At 40.2% G+C, this 27,603-nt stretch overlaps 1 protein-coding gene across 8 annotated transcripts; it reads right to left on the bottom strand.

Annotated features, from left to right (window-relative positions):
- Window positions 1-3,942: 3,942 nt before the first annotated feature.
- Fam122b (family with sequence similarity 122B) lies at window positions 3,943-26,890 on the bottom strand. 8 transcript variants are annotated; one of them, XM_027432087.2, is made up of 9 exons: window positions 26,638-26,890; window positions 24,044-24,122; window positions 18,984-19,027; window positions 18,851-18,905; window positions 18,501-18,602; window positions 18,117-18,202; window positions 17,050-17,114; window positions 14,170-14,266; window positions 3,943-5,890 (listed from the first exon to the last, which is right to left on the bottom strand). In XM_027432087.2, the coding sequence occupies exons 1-9, from the start codon at window positions 26,733-26,735 to the stop codon at window positions 5,821-5,823; spliced, it is 696 nt and encodes a 231-aa protein (XP_027287888.1). In that variant the 5' UTR covers window positions 26,736-26,890; the 3' UTR covers window positions 3,943-5,820. The 8 variants fall into 8 exon arrangements, with proteins under 8 accessions (XP_027287888.1, XP_027287885.1, XP_027287886.1 ...); XM_027432084.2 differs by having other exon boundaries at window positions 3,943-6,812; window positions 17,050-17,111; XM_027432085.2 differs by having other exon boundaries at window positions 3,943-6,812; window positions 18,117-18,199.
- Window positions 26,891-27,603: the final 713 nt, after the last annotated feature.

Genomic DNA, 27,603 nt, shown 5'->3' with positions numbered 1-27,603 from the left:
AGTCCATCTACCCGATTCCTTTTTCTATCCCAAGTTTGTTCAAGCCACTGAGATACATTCGTTGGGGGAGCATTAGACTGAAGATACAGATCAGCCCTCAGTACACCTTCTGAGAAACCTTCTGGAACCACAGTCGTTGCTTCTTAAGCTCCAATACACCTACACAGTCCCTTTGCCTTTAAAAAAAATTAGATAAGGTTTGTATTTCGGCCTGGTGGCACAAATCTGCAATCCCATCACTTGGGGGAATGAGACAGGAGGATCTCAATTCTAGCACAGCTTTGGCTTCATGGCCAGAAAAATTCTCTCTAAAGAAAGCAACAAACAACAGAAAGAACATTGGAGCTGTAAACAGCCAGGCATAAATTAGAAGGAACTTGAAGGTGTGTGGCTTGTTCACCGGAATTTAAAATGGCTTGTTTCAGAGCCTCTTCCCTTTTCTTTCTTCTGTAGGGACAACAAGGAAGGGAGCCACAAACTGTTAGTGCTAGGAGAGCATTCTTCCTGAAGAAGTCCAGGTGATGGCTGGCTGGCAAGGCAGGAAACTGCTTCCAGATAGTAGAAAGGAGTGAATCATTTAGGGGAATAAAAGAATCAGGTGTGTGACTGCCAGAAAATGGAGTTATAAGTGTTTAGTGAGGATCCTGGAATGACTCTTGTGATGGTGAATTGGAAGCAGAAGTATTAGTATGAACTCACGATATTTTTTCTTTTATTGAGACAAGGTCTAAATAGCCTAGGCTGGCCTGGAATTCAAAATCCTCCTGGTTTAGTCTCTTAGTGCTGGTATTCCAAGTATGTGCCACAACAGAACTCATGATTTTGAATAGAGATTTACGTGTCTGTACATGTCTGTTTATGTGGTGTACATGCCATGTGTTCTGAGGCCTTTGAAAAATTATTCCCTGGTGGCAACAATGATACCTAGTACCCTTACCTAGTTTTTAATGTCATTCTCAAAATGAATCAGGGCTCCTTGCCGAAATGGCTGACCCCAGGGGCCAGGATGAGGAAAGTATGAATCTGGGATATCTTGTAACCAATAGTTAAAAACAACACTCAAAACCAGCGTATGGCAAAAGGACACAGGAGGGGCTGGAGAGATGGCTGACTGCTTAAGAGTACTTGTTGTTCTTCCAAAGGACCCAAGTTTTGTTGCCAGTACCTACATTGGGCAGCTCACAACCATCCGTACCTCCAGCTCCAGGGGATCCAATGTTTTCCTTTGGCCTCTGCAGGCATCCACACATTTGGTGTATATATATACACATATAAATGTAAATAAATCTTTTTTCAAGGAAAACAGAAACATGCTTAGAGTGTTTGCACTGTCCAAATCAACACCCAAAGTAATAGTGATGGATGAAAACACACCAAGTAAAACAGATCCAGTGAGTCCACACTGATGCACATAAATTGTGGGTGGGGAAATTCTTTTTCATAGCAGAATACCAGCTAACAAACTGAGGAATTACAGAACTAGAGTCACCAATAGGTAACCATTATGCCATCAGGCCAGAAAGAACATGGATACTCAGATAGGCAAAATTGGATCAGGCCCCCAAAATTAATGGTCATATTGATAGCTGTAACATGGGAGTGAATGGGTGGAATTTTTAATATTTATTTACTATGTATAGTGTTCTGCCCGCATGTATGCATGGAGGCCAGAAGAGGGCACCAGATCCCATTACAGATGGTTGTGAGCCACCATGTGGTCACTGGGAATTGAACTCAGGACTTTTGGCAGTGCTTTTAACCATTGAGCCAGGCCTGGGTAGAGTACTTTTATCTTTAGGAAAGTTACTCTGAAGCATTTAATGATAATGGAGTATCATGTCTACAGCTCATTCCTTTATGGCTCAGAAGTTTTACACACACACACACACACACACACACAGAGAGAGAGAGAGAGAGAGAGAGAGAGATTCATTTAGAAAGAGGGGTAAAACAAGTGTGGTTCAATGTTAAAAATCAGGAACTGAGGTGACGAGCATATGGAACATCTTTGGGTGTTCTTGTAATTTTTCTGGACTTATGAAATTATTTAAAAATGTAAAGTCCTTTAATAGTAAGTCATCTATTTCTTTAAAAAACACTGAAAATAAAATCAAGTGTTTATAATGTGAATCATGAACTGAAGTCTTTATTTTTACCTTCTTTTTTTGTAATTTTATTTTTTTAATTTTACTTTTCAACTTTTTTATTTGAATTAGAAACAGGATTGATTTACATGACAATCCCAGTTCCCTTCTCCCTCCCATCCTCCCCTACCACACCCCCAACTAAAACCCTATCCATTACATATCCTTTCTGCTCCCCCTGGATGGTGAGGCCTTCCATAGGGAGTCATCAGAGTTTATTGTATCCTTTGGGATAGGGCCTAGGTCCACCCCCGTGTGTCTTGGGTCAGGGAGTATTCCTCTATGTGGAATGGGCTCCCAAAGTCCACACCTATGCTAGGGATAAGTACTGAACTTCTACAGGAGGTCCCGTAGATTTCTGAGGTTTCCTCACAGAAACCCATGTTCCTGGGTTCTGGATCAGTCCCATGCTGGTGGCCCAGCTATCAGTCTGGGGAGCAAGAGTTCCCGGATGTTCAGGTCAGCTGTTTCTGTGGGTTTCACCAGCCTGGTCTGGACCCCTGTGCTCTTCACTCGTCCTTCTCTGCATCTGGATTCCAGTTCAGTTCCGTGATTAGTTGTGTGTGTCTGCTTCTACTTCCACCAGCTGCTGGATGAGGGCTATCAGGTGGCATATAAGTAAGTCATCAATCTCATTACCAGGGGAGGGCGTTTAAGGTAGCCTCTCCTCTGTTGCTTAGATAGTTAGCTGGTGTCATCTTTGTAGATCTCCAGACATTTCCCTAGTGTCTGATTTCTCTGTAAATCAAAAATGTCTCCCTCCATTATGATATCCCCATTCTTGTTATCTTCTATTCTTCCCCTGACTCAACCTTCCTGCTCCCTCATGTCCTCTGCGTGCCTCCTCTTCTCCCCTTCTCATTCTCCTAGCTCCCTCTCCCTCCTCCCGTGCTCCCAATTTGCTCAGGAGATCTTGACCCTTTCCCCTTCTCCAGGGTACCATGTATGTCTCTCTTAGGGTCCTCCTTGTTTATTAGTTTCTCTGGCAGTGTGGATTGTAGGCTGGTAATCCTTTACTCTATGTGTAAAATCCGCATATGAGTGAGTACATATCATGTTTGTCTTTTTGTGATTGAGTTACCTCGCTCAGAATGTTTCTTCTAGTTCCATCCATTTTCCTGCAAATTTCTCAGTGGAAAAAAAACAATGGAATATTTTTGCCTTCTTATAGAAGTTTATAAATAGGTTTTTAAAACATAAAAGTTTTTGTTTCTTTTAATTTTTATTTAAATTAAGAACAATCTTATTGTATATACTAATCCTAGTTCCCTCTCCCTCCAACCCTCCCATTTCCCCCACCAACCCCCCATTCCACCCCCACATCCATGCCTCAGAGAGGGTGAGGCATCACATGGGGATCCTCAATGTCTGTCACATCTTTTGGGGCAGGACTGAGGCCCTCCCCCGTGTATCTAGACTGAGAGAGTATTTCTCCATATGGAATGGACTCCAAAAGCCCGTTCGTGCACTGGGGATAAACACTGGCCCCAGAGACTGCCAAGCCCCTCAAATGACACCCATAAATTGAAAACAGGAAAGAAATACGACAGCATGGCAAAAGCTGTCTAAACAGTTATATGTGACAAAATACTCTAAAGAAATTGACAGATCATGTAGACAGGTTTCTTCTGCGCTGGAACAGCTGGCTTACACTTGAATATAGCTATCTTAGTTTTTCTGTGTGCAGAAAACCCTTACACTCAAAACTTAACCTACTCCCAGAAACAGAGAATAAGCTCCTTGGATATGGTGACAGAAAATAATTATCAACAGGAATAAGAGAGGCAGACTTGTAAAATATTGTCTTTTTATACATGTATATATGCTTTATTAAATTCACAATATTAAGCTATACACTAGGTCAACATTTCACAAAACTTTCTATTATTCCAAAAGCAGTTATCATAAAACAGTGATTTGTAAGTCAGTCAAGCAAAACCAGTAACTATAGGATTTTATTATGGTTTCATTTCTTCTACTAGTTTTCAAATAGAACCTTAAAATATATGATATAATATGAGAATAGGAAGAAAGAATTTTACTTTATAACACTAACTACACTGCAAATATTAGACTTTATATAAAAATAAAGGGGTACTGGCAACAAAGCTCCTGTCAATTAGCATATTACCATCTTTCATTTCCAAACAAGCCCTGCACAAACTTAGCTTTCTTGTCCACTTAAACAATAGAGAGGGCAACACTAACAAAAGGTTAGTTTACAAAGGAAAAGACAAGAATGTGGCAAAGGAACTTGGGGATTGACGGGGTGGGAGTGACATGAGAGAGAGTAGGGAGTGAGAGTACTAAGAATGAATTATATGAATGTATGAAATTGACAGAGAAAAACCTAAAACAATTAAATTCATTAATGAAAGATTTGGCTTAAAACAGTAAGGTGAGTCCCCCTGCCTCTTCAGTCTCATCATACTCATCTAAACAATTTCAGTTTTCTGCTACAGCTGTACCTTACCACTGAATTTTTACCATGGTTAAATACCATCACATTTCAAAGGTTATTTCTTAACAGTTCTAAATTTGGACTCTAAATTTGAACTCAGAAGGGTCCCTTTAAGGAAATAAGACAGAAGAGGGAAGGCAGACAAATATTCTGAAAGACAAAGCCATCTCTTACCATTATTAAGGCAAAAGCCTTTGAACACGGTTCATTAACAGAGTGGATACACCAAGTGCCATCAAAGAAATGTTTCTTTAAAATGGCACACAAGGGGGCGATTCTTATAACAGCACATTTATGTTAAGTTTGAAGGATTATGAGCTTTTCACAGGCTAAAGCAACATGGGAGCTAAAGCCATTAATAGCCGTTATGACAGTGATTACAATGTAAACTTAAGAACAGACCTGATTCTATAATGGAACTGCTGCAAGCTAAGTGATGTTCTCTAATGATTAGAAGAGAGGTTTTGCTTCAAGCACACTAATTTCTAGTCTGTGAATGTCTTCAGACCACCTCTAAGGATTTTAGATTTCAAAAGACTTAAGCTTAATCATTTTCTGTTTCTTTCTTACATTCACTTAAAAACAGAGTATCACGATTCTAGCAGGTAAGTGTGAATATTAAACAAATAGTCCACCCACCATGTTCAACATTCAAAGAAATCTAACAACACGGACATTCTACGTAGTGTAATAAATAATAAATAATGTCACAATAGATCACACTTGGATTTCTGAAATATTTTAGTCAGGAGTTTCCTCTTGTCAAAATGACACAGCATATGTTACGTCACACTGCATATACACTGCTTAGAGCTCAAGAAATATCTGGAAGCAGGGGGCACAGTAGCACTGACCTTTTCAGTGCCTCCTCAAAGCTTCCTTACAGATACTAAACTGCCCTCTATAGGGCGACAAGAACAAGAACTGGGTTCTGACTATAGCACAACACAATAACCAAAACCAAAACCAAATAAAAAAAAAAAATCCACCAGTCACCACAATGACAAAACAAACTCAGTGACAAAAAGGAATCAGAAAAAAAATCAAACAAAATTGCACTCACTTACAGAAAGCTTCCATTTCCACAAGACCTTATGATATATGTCCCCTACAGCACAGCAATGTACCCCAAGGCACCTAAGGCCTCATAATCCTACCCCGAGACACTGACAGCTTCATGGATGCTTGCTTTTGTACAGTGCTTTGTGTAAATAACTATTCGTTCATTTGGAGATGCTCCACACATCTGGTCAAGGCAGGAATTTCTTCTCCTTGATAACACCACCTAGAAATATCAACAATATTTTATATATTCCTTAGGGCAGCAGGTTTGGGGAGAGAAACAGCAACTGTGGTAGCAAAGTCCTAAGGACCTGAGGTGACTAATGAAGCATCCTGTACATCCATTTACATTCTCCACTCTAAAGTCAGTCTTCACTGCATACATTCCAACAGCAAAGAAGCAATGAGAGCAGTGATGGAAGCGACTATGGGTTTCTTCCCCTCCGTGAGAGATGGCAAGTAAGCAGCTCAGACAAGAAATGAAAACAAAATAATGTATTTTAAGCTGATGCAGAACAACAAAAATTTGATATAATCCAAAGAAATTTGAATATTACTGTGAAATAAAGAGATGGGAAAATATGTAGTCAACAAAGAATTTTTATAAATCTCTCAAGCAAGAGAATTTCTGATCACCTCTGTTATGTCACCAGTAGGGAAAAGAACAATCATAGAAGATACACATTAGTGCCCCCCCCCTTAAATGTTTGAAAGTCGGTGCTCTTTGAGGCACCAAGAAAAAAAATCCCCTAAGCAATCAAAACTGTGTATTTGAGATTTAGTTATCAAACACAAAATGAGATCAGCCAAAACAGATGTTAGTAAAGTGACTATGCTTGCAAAATTGAACTTCAGAGGACAGAGATGCCCAGAAATAGGAGCATCGGAATGGTTACAATGCGCCAAACTTTAATCCCCATTGTGGATCAAAGTTCTCTGCATTCCCCACAGAATGTTTTATGTGGGAAATAGTTAAAACATTGAATCAGAAATGGTTAAGTCACTTGGGTGAGAGATCATCCATCAAGATGAACGAAGAGCATGAATTGGAGCATGCTACTGGAGACTCTGCGGGAGCGCTGCCTGTAGCCAGTGAGTCTGAGGACAAGCCACTGCTGATACTACTGCCATCCAAAATATCTGAACTGAGGACAAAGCAAAAAGAATTATAAGCGAATGCATGTATCAGGGTCAACATAACATGCAATGACATGATTTCGAGGACACACACATCAGTACAGCATTGGTAAATAATAAAAAGCATAAAGGCCACAGCAATGAAATGCATAATGTACTATGTTGAGGAACCTTTGAAATTGATAAAGCCTTGGAAACACAGAATAAGACTTGCAGTCTGTATAATCTGATCATCCCCTTGAAGGCTATGTAACTCATGATAAGTGTTCCTATTAACATGCCATGATAATTGTGAGGGGGCTTCTGATCTTCTTCCCAAAAGATTCTGTCTGCATATTTATTTTCCTACTTTTCTAGAGCCTTAGAGCAAGAATAAGTGGTGTTTACTAAGGTACCTATTCTCAAACTAGCTTAAGTATCTTCAGACACATTACTTCTATTCTTTCAACTGCCCTAAAATTGACTTCAATACAAGTATTTTAAAAAATGTTTTCCTTCTCTAATTACATGCCCTCCCTATTCTTCTCATATTGTGAATTTCTTATACTGTTTTCTTTCAGACCCAAAGGTCTCCATGCTATCTGTAAAGGACTCCTTTTCTTACATCCTTCAGTCATTCCAGTTAAGCTTCTAGAATATTCCTTCCTCATGGCCCCATCACGGGTCTCTTTAATGCAAACAACTGGCCTCTCTTTTCATCCTCCCACTAAAACTGTTTTGGACACCAAGCACCTCTATAAGCAAGCCCAGGAATACACTTCCCACACAGCCCAGATGCTCCATGGTCCCACAAGCCAATCTGGCCTGCCTTGAAGCCCTGGCTTCTTTGTACTTGACATGGAACCGAGAACCTCTGCTTGACATCAAGCCACCTTTCTTGCTTCAATTCCCAGGGGTCATGGATCTATGCTTTATGTTTGCCTTGAATTTACTCATTCACTTATTCTAATATTTACTAAGCTCCTGCCAAGTGTACAAAGTACGTAGCTTCTTGAAGGATAATGGTAGAAAGGACAGACTGCCTCACTGAATACACAGGATAGTAGAGGAGACAGATTTAAATGATCAGGCTCATAAAAATAATTACATTTTGTGAAGTGAGTGATAAAGGGGAGGAACGGGGGACTATGAGAGTCTGACACATGGGTATCCTGATCTAACCTGGAGGATTTGTGAAAGGATTCTCATGGTGAGCTTTGTGTTTTGATGGGAAAGATGAATAGGCATTAACTCAGGAAGCTGTAGGAAGAAGAAAGAATACTTCTGGGAATTAAAGGCAGGCAAGTACAGAGTCAGTATAGAGTCAAGAGAACACAGTGAGAGCCAAACTGGACGAGTAGTCTGTTAGTTTAAGTTTACACAGACACTTTTTTATGTTTGGAAACGGAAGAAAAACATAGACTTAGAGAAGGAATTATGACTCAAGGAAATATGGGCTGTAGTCTGTCACTAGCTTCTTTGCAAACCCTCACTTTGCTCTAATACAGGCAATCAGGATACTATGAATTTAACATTGTTTTTGTAAGTTTCCATTATAGAGAAGTTTATAGTATATTTTTAAGTCTTGAGAATACACCATCCTCCTGAAAGGCAATTTTTCCTCTCCCACTTTTCTACTCCTATTTTTTAAAATGTCATTTAGGGATGGGACCCAGGCCCTCACACAGGACTGGGCAAGCACGTTACCACTGGAGCTACACTACAGTCCTCTCTGCCATCTCTTTCTTTTGCCTGCAGGTTGTTTTTTAGGTGGAGACAGATTACAAATAGGTTTTGGAAAAGTCAAAATAAAAAATGGAAATAGTATATTTCACATTGCTCCTCCACTATGTCCACTGCTGTCAAATGCATCATTAATAATACCAGTTTTAAGGAAGAAGTCTGGAAAACTTAGTTGGCTCTGGTATTTGTTCAACCACATGGCAAACTGATCCAAAAATATGAATTATTCAACAACTTAAAAAAAGTTACACAGATAATCCAAGACACTGGAAAATCAAAAGGACCTTTCTGTTTGCCTTTGGAACATATGTGAATTTTCCTCTGCAGCTTTTTGCCTAGACTAATATTAAAATGAATTTACTTTCCTAAAGCACACACAGGCTGGGCAGCACAAGGACATGCTCTATGTCATTTGGCAGGAAGAAAGAGACTTAGATTAACACTTGGCCACCATGCAGATAATCTGAGGATAAATAAAGAATTCTTTGTTGCAAGCACCAGAATGACATAGAGCCCAGGATTAGAAGATTTCATCTGTAACAAGACCTGCTTACTTAGGTGGCACTTGTATTCATTCCAAAACACAAAGTAAGACTGTGCAGAGAAGTGCTTTTCTAAACATTGTTGATTAGTTAAGATAAAAAAGATGACAGAGACATTACCAATTAGAAAAAAAAAAAACACTGAACATTTCAAAATGTCTTCTTCCCATTATACACAAAAGTATCTACTTTTTCTCACTATGGGAAAAAAATGGCATAGATACCTTTTGTCTCCACTGCAATTTAGCTTCACAACATAGTAAAGCTTAACTTAGTTCATTGCCACTGAACTAAGATCTGGTTTCTGTTCTAGTTAATCTGGTCACATGCTCATGAAAGCAGAAGCCACAGGTCATATCACCCCATCATTATTAGGTCCTTGTGCAACTGTGTAATTCACAGAGATTACTGTGTGAAAGTAATTTTATTGCCCACAATCACATCTTATACCAGAGCTTCTAAAAGCAAAAGTCCAGTCCAATTTGAGTTGCTTATTTTCTCATGTAAAGTCTGATGAGAATGCTAATGATAATGAGCCTTATTTTCACTAGTGGCCAAAAATCAGACAATCATAGGAAAGCAAAGGTAACTCAAACTAGCCAGGACTATCTGAATTGAAAGTGAATGGATCCATTCAAGGCACTATTATATACATATATATCAAAAATAAACTAGGAGGACTGGTGATATGGCTCAGTGGGTAAGGGCACTTGCTGCTAAGTCTGATGACCTGAGTTCAAAGAACAGAACAACTCCTGAAAGATGCCCTCTGATCTCCACACGTGCATGCCTCCACACAAATAATCATTTAGACGTGGTGACACATGCCTATGATCCCAGCATTTCAGAAGCAGAAGTAGGAGCATCAGGAGTTCAAGTCATCCTTGGTTACATAGTGAGTTTAAGGCTAGCTTTGGATACAGAGTAAGAATTCTGTCTCAAAAAGCAAAACAAAAACATTAAAAATAATAATGATAGCTAGAGTGTGATAACATATGCCTGTAGACCCAGAACTCATGAGGTGCGGGGAGGGGGGGGAGGATCTGATGTTCAAGAATAGACTAGGCTACATACTGAATTTTAGGCCAGTCTGGACTATATAATGAGAAGACTCAAACTATATAACTAACTCAAAATGTTAAAATTAAACATCGAGGCAGGCAATAGTGGCACGCGTCTTTAATCCCAGTACTCGGGAGGCAGAGGCAGGTGGAGCTCTGAGTTTGAGTCCAGCCTAGACAGCCAGGGCTGCACAGAGAAACCCTGTCTCAAAAAAAAAAAACAAACAAACAAAAATTAAGCATTACATCAAATACTGATGCATTGGGCAAGAAAATTTGAGAATTTTTCCTTTTACACACAAAACAGGTTACCACTTAATCTGTACCACATGGCTAAGGAGGGACCCTGAAAATTGCCTTTGTTTGCTTTGCGGTGCTGCAGACACACACAGTCTTATTTCCAGCTGAATGAGGAACAAAAGGGGAATTCGTAATATGAAAAACAAAAACAAAAAACAAAAAATTGAAGTACCAAACAAGGCATACTTCTGACTTCGGCTCAAACTCTTGATGTTCACAAACACTAAATGTAAAATGGCATAATCCCAGCTTTGTAGTGGCAATGTTCCCCACATTCTTTTGACAGTGATTTCAGGATTTTTTAGGGGAAAAAAGGAAATAAAAAGTATGCCCAAATGGACACAAACCCTAAATGGGTTCACATTCAATATTCTAATTTAATTTATGCTTCAAAGATGTCAGATTTTAGAGATTATTAACTAGCACATAAACTTTGAAGACTATAAAATGTATCTTTTCCTTCTCTTTGTGGGATGGGACAGGGAATAAAGAAAAGTTAAAAAGATGAGATCATATGTGCTAGTTATCAGGTCTTTGAGCCACTCTCTAACAGAGAGCAAAACAAAGTTTCCTTACTTTCACTATCAAGTAGACTGCCATCTTTAGCAACAGAAATCAGGACACAGGTGGCTCCTATCTCTGGCCCCATTTCTAAGAATATACATGTATGATTTTGACCAATGGAACTGCATTAAGAGACAGAAGTTTCTGTAAAAGCAGAATCCAGATTCATTATTAAGACTAACTCACACGAAATATCTTCCCTGTATGTTAGCATCCTTAGAATATAAGGTGTTGTGCAGATCTTAACACAATTTTAAGCTTTCAGATCCTTTGAGGTGCCACAAATTCATCTAAAAATTACTTGAAAATTAATTAACTACCCGTTGAAAGGCTTGTGTGTGTAGTGCATGCATGTGTGTGCATATGAATATTCATGTCTTTTATTGCTCATGGAGAGACCAGAGGAGGATGCTGGGTTTCTCTGGGACTTATCCCTTAAGACAGGATCTCTCACTGAACCTGAAGCTCTCAGTTTCTTAGCTATGCCAGCTAATCACTAAGCTGCAGTGATGCCCCTATTTCTTCCCTCAACCCCCAGCACTGGCTTTTATGGAGTTGCTGCAGATCTGATCTTGGATCCTCATGTTTGCACAGCAAGTGCTCTGACCCATTGAGCCATCATCTTAGTTATTGCTTTTGTTTTGTTTGGGGGAAAGGGGTCTCACTATGTAGCCCAGGCTGACCCAAAACTCCTAGACTCTATCTATGATCCTTTCATCTGTCTCTAGGAGTCTCACAGCTACCACAGGTTTACTCATGGTTCTACAACAGCACTGCCACAGCTATGCTGATAAAAGATGAGTCCCTAGACCAGGAATGGGGAGCACAAAGAAAAACATACTGTGCCTTTTCTTTCTTATTTTGTTTTGGATTTTGGTATTGTTGTGGATAAAACCAAGGGCCGTGAGCATGCGAGAGAAGTGGTCTATCACTGGGCTATGCCCCCTTCTGGTTTTCTTTTGTTTGCTATACACTATATAGTTGAGGCTATGTAGCCTCGGCAGGCCTCCAACATGGCAACCTACCACAGCCTTCATTGTGCTAGGATTACAGGAATGTGTTCCCACAGTCTCTTCCCTATCCTTGCATTCCAATTTGCATCAGCTTTTTTTTGATATTTTGTGGCAATGTAAAGAAAAAAGACTTTGCACTTTTTGCCACAATGGAAGTGGAATACACAGGTTTTTACAAGCTAAATATGCACTCTACCACTGAGCTACACACCCAGCTCCTCATTCTCCTTGTTTTCTACTTGGCAAAATGTTGTGAACTTTTTCCTCATTGGATCACTTGAGACATAACTGGGTAAGCAAATCTATTTATAGTCATGTGCCCGTACTCACACTTTACCATAAAAGACACATGCACTTTGCACCAGGTATATAGTTTCATCCACTAGTCCTCTTGACAAGCTTCAGGAATTGCTCTTTGCAATCTCTACATATCTGGGAGGATACACTGGACCAAAATTAGCAATTGAGCTACCCAGGACACACAGAGACAGTGGAAGACACAAATAGGAACAATCTAAAAGGCATTCCAACAGTAGCAGTCAGCAAGCCTCTTGAATGACAATATGTTAGGACTTATTCACTTAGAAGTGCAAGCTATCTTAAACAAAATGATATACATGCAATTTGGGAGGAAGAAATTGTCAAGCCTTACAGCAGTGAGTGGCTTTTATATTTCTTCCATTTAGAGGGTTCCATTCTATTTTTAAAGTGAGTGTACCTTAAGTTTTTAAAAAAGGCCTCTCAGCTATGAAACTCCGGGGTTGAAAAGTCCTAAAAGGTGTTACACAATGTATAGAATATATATGTAGAATATGGGTACTCAGCAAGTTGAGTGGAGCATCCTGAAAGATTTCAAAATATGACCTAGGAACTGCTACTATGCCTGCCTCCCAGACGTCTGTCAGCATCTTTCTCAACTTCAAGAATAGGAAAAGAAGTCAATTCTTTCAAAAATCACTGAAAACCTTTATGTTACAGACATCAACTAGAATGAGACAGACTATCAGTCATGACCTGAACCATAAGAATTAGTGACTGTTACTATAAAACTGCACATTTAAGCTGGGGTTAATGATACAAGCCCATGGTCCCAGGAATCAGAAGGCTAAAGCAGGAGGGGTATACATTCTGGGTCAGCCTGGATTACACACAACTGTGATTGACTACTAAAAATTTCTAAAAAGATTTTGAGAAAGATTTTATCACGGTGGGCAGTGGTGGTACATGCCTTTAATCCCAACACTTGGGAGGCAGAGGCAGGTGGATCTCAGTGAGTTCAAGGCCAGCCTGGTCTACAAAGCTAGTTCCAGGACAGCCTGGACTTTATACAAAGAAACCTTGTCTCAAAAAACAAGAGAGAGAGGAAGAGAGAGAGAGAGAGGGGGGGGGAGATATCACATAACTTAGCAAATACCACAGGTATAATGTTTTGAATATGAAATGTCCCCTGCCAGCTCATGTGTTGAATGTTTGAATGTTTGGTTGCCTGGGTAATGGCACTATTTTGGATAGTGACAGAAACTTTAGGAGGAGGACCCCAACTGGAGCAAGGAAGCTATTGGGAGCATGAACATGAAAGTCATACCTTATCCCTAGTCTCTTCTTTTCTTTCTGCTTCTTGGCTTCCACAAGGGCAGTAGCCCCTGCCACATGTTCCCACTTCCATGATGATCTGTGTCACTACAGGCCCAGAACCACGAGAGCCTGAGAACTACAGACTGGAGCCTCTAAAACCATGAGCTGAAATAAATCCTTCTCCCTTGCCTGTGCCAAGGATTTGGTCATGGTGAACAAAAGTTTGACTGATACACACAGTTAAGAGAATGCAGCCATCTCTTAGAAGTCGAAAGCATGGAGTATGAAATGCAAGCAGAGCAGTGATAATCAATATGCATTTCTCCACAGCCACCCAGAGGCTCTTTCTCACACCAGGCAGCAGATGACACTACACCACACTGAAGCTAAGAACAAAATAAAGGTGCAAAAACGATGCACATACACTTCCAAAGAAGTGCTTGGGACTTTGAAAATACCTGCTCATTCAATATCATTTACACCTATGTGAGTGTGCAGTACATTTTACATTATCTCAAAATTCTTTCAATGTGCTTCTTTTTTTAATATGAGTCATATCCTAATAGTTTTTTTTCACTTCATTTTTACCATGAACTGAGATCAGACAATTGCCCAGCATCTGTAGACAGCATGGTGGTGGTGCCTTGGAAGAGTCTCTTAGGCTGGCTTTCTGTCTCCATCTCCCCTACAACATAAGAAACGTAGCTACAATAAAACAATTTTACAAATGCAGGATTGCTGCTAAAATGAGGGGGATATTTGTTCAGCCAAAGCTCAGAATACTTGAAGTTATTACACAAAAGCTCCCACATGTGCCTGGAGTCTAGAGTTCCAGAGATGAAGGCAGGAAGAACAAGAGTTCAAGCCTGGGCTATGGAGCTTCTTCCAGCTCAGTTCTGTCAAAACACCTCCCCTTAAAACAGTGACCTTCTAGAGTGCTTTAACATAAGAGAGATATTTGTTTTTATACCTTGACCAAAAAGTAATAGCTTACACACATATGCCCCCTTTAATAAAAGACAACACTGATTTTACCAGACAAAATTAGGTATTCCCAGACAGTTAAAGCTCACAGCGAATATTTTATGGCTAGCAAACAGTACTTATATTATATCTTTTAATATCTTAACACATCTTGAGACAGCAACAAGATGTATTTCCTGATAGTGTGGAAATAGGAGGTTGAGTTAGGTGATATATTAAATATAAAAATATAGTTGAAAGTACACCTAAAAGCAATAACAGTAATTCAGTTCACAAACTTGGAACTGTACTGGTTTACCCAACCCTATAGATTTTCACTGAACTTGTAATTATAAAACATGGCACCAATGTTTGCCTCTTCTCCTCGTCCCCAAACTCTGTTTTTATTTCAAACATGCATATTCCTTGGATTTGATGGTCTTTATCTGAGCTTGAAAATAGAATGGCAAAGACAATTTAAGATAAATGTGATAATCATGTCTGTAATCCCAGCATTTGGAAGGTAGAGGCAGGAACATAACCCCCAAATTTGAGAGTAACTGTGATACCCAGAATGCCACACCAGCCTGTACTACTGAGTGAAACCCTGTCTCAAACAAGCAAGGAAGCTAGCAAAAACTAAACCTACTGAATTTAGGAGCCTAGCTCTACCTAAGTAGGACCACAGAACTGAACTTAAAACTGTACAAAATACTTATGACAGGAAAATAGAAAACAAGAATACTTGTAAACTTCATTTTCCCCTATTATGAATTAAACAATATTAACTTTCTTCTAGAGCTATTATAAAAGTTATTGAAATCCACAAAAGTTATATTTTTTTTTATTTGCTTTGTTCAGTGACGCTTTTAAAGTGTGTAGGCTTTTAAACTCTAGCAAAGAATCTCTCCACCTACTGGTGGATTTTGGAATAGCTACTAAACAAACACCAGTTGCATTAACTTTCTGGACAGATTTCACTTTAATGGTAACAATAATAATAGCTTTAAAGTATACGTTTATGTAATACTTCTAAGAACATCCCTAAAGTTATAAATGATTCCTTGCAAGATTAAATAAAGGGACTTTTTACTAAATATAAAAATTATCACTATATCAAGACCTACTTTCCAAAGCATATGATCTTTAAGCTTTTTATAATTTCATATATGTAAATAATTAAATATGATCATATTCATCACCAGTTCCCCTCTCCTACTCTCCCTGGATCCTCTACTCCCCCATGTCCCCATTCCAATTTCATATTTCCATGATTTCTTTTAAGTCCAATTAGTGTTGCTCCATCCACTGGAATATGGGCAATCTACCAGTGGCTACAATTCTGTGTAGTCCTTAGTAGTCTAGAACTCACAACTCACTGTGTAACCCAGCCTGGCTTCAAACTTATAGCAATCCTCCTGCCTCTGACTTCCAGTTTTCAACTCCCCGAGTAGCAGAGAGGAAAGGGATGGAGTAGGGCACTGAGGGAGGATCATCATAAACTAAGTATGCATAAGATGCCATAAAGAAATCCATATTTTCTATGCTGATGAAAAAGGGAGAAAGTTAGATGGATGTGGCAGCACCTACCTATAATCACAATACTTGGGAGGCAGAAGCAAAATAACTAAGAGTTAAGGCTAGTCTTGGCTATGTCGTGAGTCTATTGCCAGTCTGAGTGACAGAAGACAAAATAAAACAAAAAACTAATAATAAAAAAGTAAAGAAAATGGCACCTGGCACTTGTCATCATACAGTCAAATGGCCAGGAATAATGACTAAACCAATATCAAATATCTCGGCCATGTAACAGACACTATCAAGGTCTTTACACAAGTATCTAAAACTACTTCGGACTGAGAAAACTTCAGTGCTTTGTGGCTCCAAATGGGCAACTGAGAGAGGACCATACACATCACAAACTTTACAGACCTGACTATTGGACAACTCGTACTTTTCTGAGGTAGGATTTGCTGATGGGGAAGTGAACCCCACCTCTGAACAAACCCCATGTTTACAGATCTATTTGCTATGTCAGTATATGTTTCTGCTATCAAATTGTGCATCTCTTATACTCAGATCACTGAAAGGTAATTATTCAGATTGATAATGTGAATATAAGAATATTATTCAGATATGAACTATAACAATATAAACAACATAAAATAGTTAATTTCTATAACTTAGAGCCCATAGAGCACTGTTAAAAATGTTTAATATTTCTTTAGGAAAAAAAAGTAATTCAGACAAGAACTCTAGTTTCTAATTCAAGCTTGGCTAAATTCATATCAGAAGTGTGGCGAATCCTTTCCCCCAATATTATTATAATGAATGTATATATATTTAGTAAGGTATACAATATCATGATTTAGTATATATAAAAATACATTTATTACCACAGCTACTTACCTTTTGTTCTGGTGTATTATAAGAACATTTAAGATCTCCTCTCTTAGTACGTTTAAAGCATGTACCACAATACTGTCAACGATAGTTGCCACATACCTTTTCTCTTAAGAGGACCGAGAGCATTAGGCCTAATGCATTTGACTGGACTCTGACTCCTCCTGCTTTGACAAATAAACAAATAGGATGATATGAGGTGCTTCCAAGATGAAAGACTAACAGCATCAGAGCCCACCAAATAAGTAAAACAGCCATGAAGTCAGAAATACAAAGCGTTTATACTGTAGGAGGATTTGAGTCAGCATATGGTGATATGAAAAAACACGGCATTTTAAGCCATTTAAAACATTCTCTAAGGCAAAATACCCACAATTGCTTAAAGAAAAGTGTCTTACTAAAAAATTTATTTGGATTTTGATCTATAACCACATTTATCTTTAAAAACGGTGTTACCATGCTTGTGTGTGTGTGTGTGTGTGTGTGTGTGTGTGTGTGTGTGTGTGTGTGTGTGTGTGTGTGCGCGCGCGCGCATGCGCGCGCGCACTCTCTGAATATAAATCAACACTAAGCACTAGAGATGTAGCTTAGTGACAGGGTTCGCGTAGCACTCAAGAGGCTCTTGTTTGAGACCTCAGTGTCACAATCAATCCATCAATCAGCATTAAATCTCAAACACAGAATCTTGTAAAATGTTAATGCCTCAATATAACTGGGGAGCATATGGTTGTTCTTATGAAGTTCTATTTTGATGTATGTATGAAAAATTCCATAATAAAATTAATTTGAGGAAAAAAGTAATGAGTGATACTCCAGACACATTTCTCACCCCTTCCCGTGTGTGTGTGTGTGTGTGTGTGTGTGTGTGTGTGTGTGTGTGTGTGTGTGATGCCTGCAAGTGTAAGTTCATGTGTTTGTGTGGTAACACTCTTAGAGTTCAGGGAAGGATGGTCTATCACACCTTATTCCTATGAGACAAGGTTTCTCACTAAATCTGGAGCTAGGCTAAGCAGCCAGCAGGCCTGAGCTACCCTCCTGTCTCAACCTCCCAGTGAGGTTATAGGTGTTGCGTGAGTTCTAGGATCTAATTTCAGATCCTCATGGTTGCAAGTGCTTTACCCACTGAGCCGTCTTTCCAGTCCCTACATTTAACATTCAAGTTCACTTACCTTGAAAAATGTCTTGGATTCGAAACAGGACTTGATGGCATGCCACTGCTACTCACAAACATTTGCAAGGATGGTGAATAGCACTGCTAGAGAAAGTACATGCACCATTAAAACAGTTGTAACACTTGAGTTTTCCAAGGTGCTTTTCTTTTATTCTGCTTTTTTGTTTTTCAAAAGGTTCTTTTGAAATATGACAGAAACAGCATAGCTATGCTAGTGCCTCATACATATGACATTTTCCCAATTTACTTCCATAGGTTTTCATTACTTCTTCTAGTCTATGGAGACTTTGCAAGTGAGGTGAATTGTGTGTGTGTATATATATTTTAGAATAAACAGCTCACTGTGAAAAAGACAGTTAATATCTTGTTGACAATATCCTACCTTTCCAAATCCTCTGGTTGGGGAAGGCGCCGGAGAAACTGGAGTGAAGTCAATTCTCTTTGGAGAATATAATTTCTCTGGCTTGTCAAAATCACTATCACTCTGTAAATATAAAATATTACCATCATTCAACATATCACAGATCTCATTTACCACTACAATAACACACCAATATTCCTGAAGCGTAGAAATGGGGACATTCAAACATTTTGCTGGTAGAACAGAGATCATAACTAAGGATCACTCTGGAAGCAGGAAGCCTACCACCTATGAAAGAATCTACCAAGCCAGTTGAATAACACCAAGATTTCTGGAAAGTCACAAAACAAGCACACATGGGAACACTTTACCAGGCTCAAGCTTTCATCCCATGACTGACTGATCTGCATTCCTGCTTGAGCTTCCCTAAAAAAGAAAAGAAAAGTCAGCAGAGTTTACAAACAAGCCACATGAGGCTAGGCCCTGCCCTTGCTAACCACTGACCTTCCAAGTGAAGTTTCTCTGTTCATCATATCCAGACCTTCTTCCTATAAGGAGAAGCACATTGCTAAATCAGAGTCTTCAGCCACATGTCTAATAACAGTGAAATAATCTCAGGGGATCTGAGCTACCATTCGTAGATTGACAGCCATGCCTTACCAGCCTTTTAGAGCAGACTCAGAAGAAGTACAAGGCGTCTAGCTAACTGGAGTGGCACCCTCACTAATTTTTAAGATTTTAGTCTTTAATTTCTGACCTGAGCTAGTAAGTTAAGCATAAACATTCACGACTTTGTGCATCATAAACCATCAGTCACTGTCAGTATTAGTGGGCAACCTCTTCCTACATAATTCTTCAAATTCTTAGAAACTTAGCTCCCCAAACCCCTAAACATTAATACACTAGAGACAATGCATGCAGTCTTTAGAAAGCGCACCAGGTGTCCAACCTCAAAGCACCATCTGTCGCCAGACAGGCCCCGACTTTAGCACTTTTCCCAAATGAATGGAAAGCTGTATAAATTTAAGGGAAAAAAGGCTGGGCCTTGGAACTATTCATTATTCCACTAATCTAAAATAAGAAGCTATGTGAAATAGGAAAGAAAAAAATGCCAATGCTATCAATTTTTATTACTGATGCACTAATGAGTAAAGATAGGCTAACAAACCCAATACAACATTCTGTATATGATTAATGCTCTCAAAAATACTTTAAACTGGCAAGAAGAAAATTTTGCTTCTATGCGGTAAATCATCTCTCAGGTTTGATATCTACCATAATAAAGGGAGATCAGCTTCGAGGAAAGACTGTTTGTCTGCATGCACACTGCCCAAGCTAGGATCAATGAAAGAAGGCAAGGTTAACCTTCATAATAATTGCTGTTTCCTTTATATCCTCTTTTCTTCTTTTTTAGACAGGATTTCATATAGCCCAGGATGACTTTGAACTCGCTGTTTAGCTAGCTGATGATGGCTTTGCATTTCTGGTCCTCCTTTCTCCACCTCCTGAATATCTGCTGTATGGAGCACTGGGGATGAACCCAGGGCTTCATGCATGCCAGGCAAGGACTCTATCAATGGTCTCAAGCCCTCATTTTTTAATATGACAAAACTGAAATGATTTGGAGACCAAATTATACTCCTTCAAAAATAATCACAATCTTGTCACAGAAGGTAAGATATAATTCAAACAAGTGGATCTTACAAAATCGTTACAGTTATAATGTAAATAATTATTATTTTCTCCTAAGAAATACAAATGAATATGTAAGAGGATCAAATCAAACAAGACAATTATTCTGCTCAGAAGGCTTATGCTATTACAACTGAAAAAAACAAAACAATTCTAATGTGAGCAGTACAACAATGGGCTTTTTAGGCAAAAGCTAATTCAGGCAAAATTATCCACTGAGACATGATTTTACCTTACAAATATACCTCCATTACCCACCTCTTTTGTATTTTTCTGTCCTAAGTTTTGAAAAACTTTGCATACAATCCTTTGTAAAGTCAGCTTTTGCGTTATGAAAGCAACACTTGTTTAGCACTGAACTTTTAATGAGTTTGTTGAAAAATTACAAACTATTAGGTAAGGTTACTCTAACAGGCTGATGTGGGAAAGCACACTTGTGACATGTAGAGAATTGAAGAACCTATGTAACACAAAAAATAAAAATCCAGTGACAGATATTGGGGTTCAAGCCAAAGTGAGGATGGTTCCAAACGGTGGAGGCAGTCAGAAATCTAAATGCAACATTGATTAGACATACAACTTTCCAATCGTAGACAAAACTATAAAGTGGCTCTGAAACAGAGAGAGAGAGATAAAAACAGAACTATGTCTAGAACTAGAAATAAGAATAATTTATCAGCTGAAAAAAGTCTTCTAAGAGCTTTAGGGAAATGCTGGCTAAATGGTGTTAAGGAAAGCAAAGAGCTCAAGTGGGGATAAGAAACGAGCCCCCTGACACAGACAATTAAGTGGGCATTAGTGACATTTTCAAGGGCATCCTTTAATGGAGTTGTGGTAGAAGCAGCAAGATTACCAACTAGCAGGAAATTAGGAGACAAGGAGCTAGATGCAGTCGAGGCTAGATTATTCTTTAAAAAGGCCAGGGAAGGGAAAGGAAAAGAAGGACAGACCTACATGAAAGAAGACCATTGCCCTATACAATATGAGGAAAAGGTGGGAACCAAAGATTTAGAGAAGAGACTGAGGGTATAAGACAGGAGACAATAGCTACACCGAGTGACAGGGGCATCAGAAAACATATTAACCACAAGGGAGAAGCCCTATATGTGAAGACAAAGGCATTTTAAGGAGAAGAAAACTGGTATTACAAAAGACAGGCATCAGGGCTAGAGAGATGGCTCAGTGGTTAAGAGCTACTGTTCTTGCAGAGGACCTAGGTTCAATTTCCAGAAGTCACATGGCAGCTCACACTTGTCTGTGACTCCAATTCCAGGGGACCCAACATCCTCTGCTGGCCCCCACGGACTCCTGAATGCACATGGTGTGCATACATTCATGCAGGCTCAAATATATATTAAAAAATAAATAAATCATTTTAAAAATTAAAAGATAGGGATCAGTTTTATCTGTGAAATGAGAAGTGTCTTTGGCTAGAAGTAAACAGTGGTAAATTGGGAAGCTAGCAGAGACTAAACAACAAAGATTGAGAATATGGCATTGCAGAACAGTATTGAATCAGTGGTAACTTAGCCCCTTGAGAGAATTAATCTTGCCTTGTAAACTACCCATCTTTTCAACTTCTCTCCTTGTAATCAAGGCACCACCACTCCCTGGTCACACCGAAACACGATTTTAGTCAGCTGGAGTCCTCCTTCTCCCATAATTGTTGTTTTAAAAAGTTGTAATGGTGTAAGGCTACTTAAGCAGAATAATTGTCATGTTTGGTTTTACACTCACATTCATTTGTGTTTCTTACGGAAAATAGTAATTATTTACATTATGACTGTTACAATCCTGTAAAATCCATCGGTTTGAATTATATCTTACACTTAGTGACAGGACTATGATTATTTTGAAGGAATGTAATTTGGCCTCCAAATCAACTGCTAGCAACTATTAGCAGACCTTTGACCCAAACGGACCTCTTCTGATTTGCTGTCTCTAGCACACCACTGAGTTCGAAGCTTACTATAATTGTGTATAAATTTTAGATGATTCACATATGTCTAATCAGTCGGCAAATTATGGAGGTCCTACCTCCTGCTTGTCTTTTTACCATCTCATCCTTTCCATTTCATTTGCCAACATTTCACTCTTTGCTTGTTACTAAGGGACACGGATGAGCACATTAAGATTTATACAGTGCGCTGTAATATTAGTATAGAGTGTCATTAATATCATAATGGTGTGGGAACGTGTACAAAGGAGATATAAGGATTAAAGTAGGTTTTGAAGGAGCAAAAGCTTGAAAAACGAGGAGGATGGGATTGATGGGCAGCATGAGGATCAGTGAATTACCATGGTCCTTTAGAAAATGAGGCAGCCAGAGCAAAGGATGGGGAGTAATGACAGATGAGCCTAGACTAGAGTGGATAAGAATCTTCACCTCTTAGAAAAGAGCTAAGTGAAGTGTAGAGAAGCAAATTCGTTTTCCCCCGTCTTGGCTATGCTTCTCTTATCAGCAGCACAGCTGTATAACACGTAAGAACATTTTTCATATACCCAACAAAAATAAGTAGTTATATTTTCAAGTACCGTCAGGGAAGCAGGTGAAGCGAATCCAACCTCTAGATAGCTAACATCCCCTCTTTAAGTATTTTTAGCCAGTTCAGTGGAAATCCTTCTAAAGTGTGTTATAGTGTTTCCTTTCTCAAACATGTTAGACCAAACAGAAAGACACTGGAAGATCTCAAGTCTAGGGCCGGCTCTGCTACTTTCTGCTGTATGATCCTAAGCAAGTCACTGTGTCATGAGTCAGTTGCTGCTGCTCATAATTGAGCAAAATATACCTCATGCCTTGTCCCTTTTCTACTTTGTGGACACTGTTACTCGGACTAAATGAGTGAAAGGACTTTGTAGCATGCAAAATACCATCAAAGTGTGGATGTTACTGAAGATGAAGAAAAGATTAATGAGCAGTGATCCTTTCCTTAAGAACCTTACCATATGCTTCTATATTGGTGACACCCTCGGGACTATCAACAGGCTGTGAGCCCTTGTACCAAACCACAAACTATTGAGAGGGGGAAAATCCTGTCTGCCTGTCTGCTTTTCCCTCTCCTTTCTTGCTAGCAAGTATTAGCAGACCTTTAACCCAAATGTACCTCTTCTGATTTGCTGCCTCTAACACACCACTGAGTTGGAAGCTTATTATAATTGTGTATAAATTTTAGATGATTCAGGGGTCAGAGAGGGAGGCTGTCCTATAAATAAATGGATGAACCTTTGTGCACAGACTATGGAAATCTAGTTCAGCCATTTAGAGGTCCGTGTGCTTACATCTCAGCTGTCTAAAGCTGCCGAGTGACTGAGCCCTGCATGTGAAGTGCTACTATATAAAAACCTCTTCATAATTTCCCCAGTGCAGCTATCTAATACGGTGATTCCCAACAGCTCTGGCTACAGAGAAAAGACACACTCATCCACTCTTCTGGGAATATAAACATATTTTCCAGGGGTCTTTATTTCAGACAACCAGTGCTATCTGACAGATGAGTGTCAGAGACACTCTGCCTCTATTTAATTGATTTTTTTTTTTACATCCCATGACAAATAAAGACCATGGTTCTCAGCTATATTTGGAAGTTACTCCTGATTTCCCTCACAACTGTGACGCAAGTAGAAATAAATAACAAGGAATAATTTTTACAAATACAAAGTCCTACAGCAAGGAATTTTAAGCCCCCCCCCACTCCCCAAACCCAGTGTGTATGTACCAAAAGCTGAATGGCCAAGGCAAAACTGGTAAACAAGATGGGTAAAATAAATCTTTTTCAAAAAAATGTGCACAGCACATAATTTCCCAGAAAGAGCTACATTTGAAAGTATTTCCTCCCATCTAAATCACTGCACATACTTACTTTGATACTTACCAAGCTATGATGGCTCATAATTGTCGCACTGTTCCTCCGAGTTCTAAGTGGATATGGCTCAAAAACCTGTGAAAGGTCACTGAAAAGTAAAAAATAAAAGGATTAGCGTCTTCTAAAGGAAGCTGTCTGTCAACTGAGCTCAACACCCTCCAATCTGTAATTAACAATGAAATCTTCAATGGCTCATCATTTCCTCCAGACGAGGACCTCCTTACCGTCCTCTTGGCAGGCCAGTCTCGAGTGCTGCAGCCTCTGCTTTTGCTAGATACTTATCTCCTCAGTGCTTAGGGGACAGCTCTGAGAGGTGTAGGGCGGAGCTCCAGACTGGTTCATTCCAGCTGCTTCAGGTCAGAACTACACCCCCAAACCAGTTCCTGTCAGATGTAAGCAGCTCATCTCTTTACCCCAGAGAACCATGAGGATTACTCACTGCATTGCCTGTGCTACCCTGAGAAAAGCTAGGGAGCCCATTCTTAAATCCATTCTCATCAACATGTCTGCCCCAAGCACCAGTTCTACTGCTCTACCTCTGAATCCCAGTGTCCAAGAGAATAGATAGAATTGAAAAGGTTTGCTTTTGCTCCTTTTTGTTCGTGTTTCCCCTTTGACCTCACACGCCCTGCCATCATCTGTCAAAATCCTTCCTCTCCTTCCACACCTATCTCTAAAGCCTGGCTTCCATGAAGGCATAGCACAAACTTCTCCTCATTCCACAAACATAATGCAGTCAACCCCACTGCAAACTCAAAGAAACTGGGAGGTGCAAGCTTCTTGAGACAGGGCCTTGCTGTTTAAAGACATGGTTTTGCTATGTTGTCCATTCTGGTCTTGAACTCCTGGGCCCAAGCATATATCAACACAGTTGGGTAACATTTCTTTTTATTTTGTTTGAAGGGCTGGACATGGAAGCAAGAAACTTGCATATCCCCATCAAAAGCTCTACAATGAGCTACACTACCACACCAGTGTTCCTGTGGATGAAGTCATGGCCTCACACATGCTAACAGACAGGCACTGCTAACCAGCTATGTACAGAGCTCACATTTTACCTTCTATTTAAAAAAATAAAAAGGTTCCCCAGCATTGCAATGAGAGTAGAAAAGGGAGAAAAGGAAAGAAATAGAAAGTAAGTGTACATAGTCATTAAGTCTCTCAGGAGACGTGCTTTATTTATCTTTGTATGACATCCCCCACGTGCCTAGCAGTCTGTTCTGTCCATGACAGGAATTCAAGGATTGTCAAAAACTGAACTGTACTGGGCTCTTAGAGACCACTGACAACACCTATTTCAGCCATCCTTGTTTTTAAATGAGAAAACAGACATGAAAAGGTTAAATAACACACTCAGCACAGCTAGCTGGTGACAATTGAGACCAGGCCTGGTCTATTCTCCCCTTGTCTGTCACATCATGCTATCTTTCAAGTAATTATTTAAATTGTGGTTCACAAAACAGTGGGATTTTTCCCCTTAGTTGTCTAAATGCAGGTCAGTGGGGCAGCCCAAGGCCCCAGCAATTGCTTGCTTACCAGACTTTCACAAGACAAGGAGAGGTGGGGTGGAGGATGAGACAAAACAGACAGTTTCCTCTTAAATATCCAAAAATTACTTGGTGACGCCAAAGACAACATCAGAAATGCAACAGTCACTTTTTCATTCCCTCAGTTTCAAAATCATACTGAAATCTAGGGGAAAAATACTTGCCCCTCTGCAAAATACAGATGTTATAATCAGTTCAATTGGTGGCAAAGCATTATCAAGCCTTCAGCTGTGTTTGAAAAAAAAATGTTTTGGGCTAATATTACTTCTCTGTACTGTATTAATGCCCTCTCTGTGGAGGTTTCGAAATTTCCTTCAGATGAATTGTCTACTTACAAAAGTGAAATGTTATAGCTTCATTAGGTGTCCCAACCAGCCTTCATTAACACAAGATTTTACTTTAAACTCCTTGGTGTCTTGTTCACATGAAGAGACAACATCCTGCCACTAAAATTAAAGGAGTGGGTTTTTTTCCCACTATTTTCTCAAACCTCTGCTTTACTGAACTAGGCTATAAACCATCGCTCTTTTTTCTTTTTAGTAACTGGAACACATTTCAGGCAGCTTTAAAAACTGAAAACACTGTAACAAATCCAAATCACTTAATAAGATATGAGAGCACCATGTAATCCCAAGTTATTACATGAACTGTGATTTTTTTTTAAAGCAAACCCCTGTTAATGCCAGGGTTCCTAAACTCGGCATAGAAACAGCAGCTCTTAGATACAGGTGTCAAGTTACAGGGGGTTCAGCTCGACTTGCCCTGATGGAAATTAGCCAGGGCAAGCAACCTGTCAGCAGATCCAGGTTTCTACATTTTCTCTCAGAACTGGACAACACGACCCCCAGGTAGAGAGGGCCCCTTTCTCAGACATGGCCAGAGTGTGAGGTCAAACTTTCCCTCCATCTAGGGAGCCAAGTCACTGTGAAGAAAATAAGACCTCAACCCTTCAGTTTGGAGTCCAGATGAACTCGAACTGGTACTTCGGGAAGGAAGACTTCTTGCCCAGGGACAAAGCTCTGAACCCCACACTCCATCCTCCCCAGTCCTGCTCACCTGAGCACATGGATCAGGGGAGCACTGTTGGACCGTCTCAGGGTGCCCCCATCAGATGTGTCAGCCTCAAAATCCAGCTCCATTTTCTCCTGAGCCATTCGGAGACTTGCTAGCCAGCACAGCCAGCAGTGCTCAGCTCCTGGTGCTTTGCTATGGACTCACTGCAGGACTGAGCTGCTGGGGACTGGCAGCTGGGGGCGGGGGCTAATGGGCGGAGGCTTGGGCGCGAGGGCGGAGAAAAGTAGGGGAGGAGGATGCAGATGAGGCAGGATGTGGGGGTGGGTGGGGGGCGGAGGAGGATGGAGAGCTTCTGTTGGGAGGGGGACAGGATGAAGAAAAAAGGATGGAGGAAAGACAAAGGCGGGAGAAGGAAAAAGGCAGAGCTTGATAAGATAGGTGGCAATGTACTGCAGAGGATAAATGGAAGAGGCCAGAAGTGGGAAAAGAGGCCAAAGGTCAGAAGGAAGAGGAGTGCAGGGATGGGAAAGGAGGACGGGATGCGTGGAAGAGGAAAGCACAGAAGAAGGGGGAGGAAACCAGGCAGTGGCAGAACTCATGCTGTCATTTTTCCCGCCTAAGACCGCAAGCGCGGTTCGGCTACAGTTGCTGTGGCTGCTTTTGCAGCGCTAGCAGGGAGGACTTGACAGCTGGCCAGACAGCCTCGGCAGCTCCACCTCCACATGCTGAGGGTCTCGGTCCAGTCCGCCATGCTCCGGGACCCGGCCCCCAGGGCCCCTCAGCTCAGGGATGGCGCCTTTCGCTCCCTGGCCCCCGCCCGCCAGCGGGGACTCGGAAAAGGGGTCCTCTCTCTGCGCCACCGCAGCGCTGCTGCTTCCTCTTATTGGTTCTAATGACCTGCGGGACCCGCTGGAGCTCATACTGAATTCTACAATCTGCCGCCTCTTTCGCCTCCCACGCTTCAGAAATGGGAGCCTCCACGGGGCCACTTCTTCCGCATCTTGTCGC

The sequence above is a fragment of the Cricetulus griseus genome, chromosome X, assembly GCF_003668045.3.
Source record: "Cricetulus griseus strain 17A/GY chromosome X, alternate assembly CriGri-PICRH-1.0, whole genome shotgun sequence".
NCBI classification, from domain to species: Eukaryota; Metazoa; Chordata; class Mammalia; order Rodentia; family Cricetidae; genus Cricetulus; species Cricetulus griseus.
The sequence above is the reverse complement of the archived record's forward strand: the minus strand, read 5'-3'. Positions and strand labels throughout refer to the sequence as shown.

Bases quoted from the DNA above. Each gene is read 5' to 3' on its own strand.
- Fam122b (XM_027432083.1), bottom strand. From the start codon at position 26,735: ATGGCTCAGGAGAAAATGGAGCTGGATTTTGAGGCTGACACATCTGAT. The intron at 18,906-18,983 runs GTCAGTGGTTAG...TTTCTTTTTTAG, and splicing joins AGAGAAACTTCACTTGGAAG to GGAAGCTCAAGCAGGAATGC. The intron at 17,115-18,116 runs GTAAGTGAACTT...TATTTGTCAAAG, and splicing joins AATCCAAGACATTTTTCAAG to CAGGAGGAGTCAGAGTCCAG.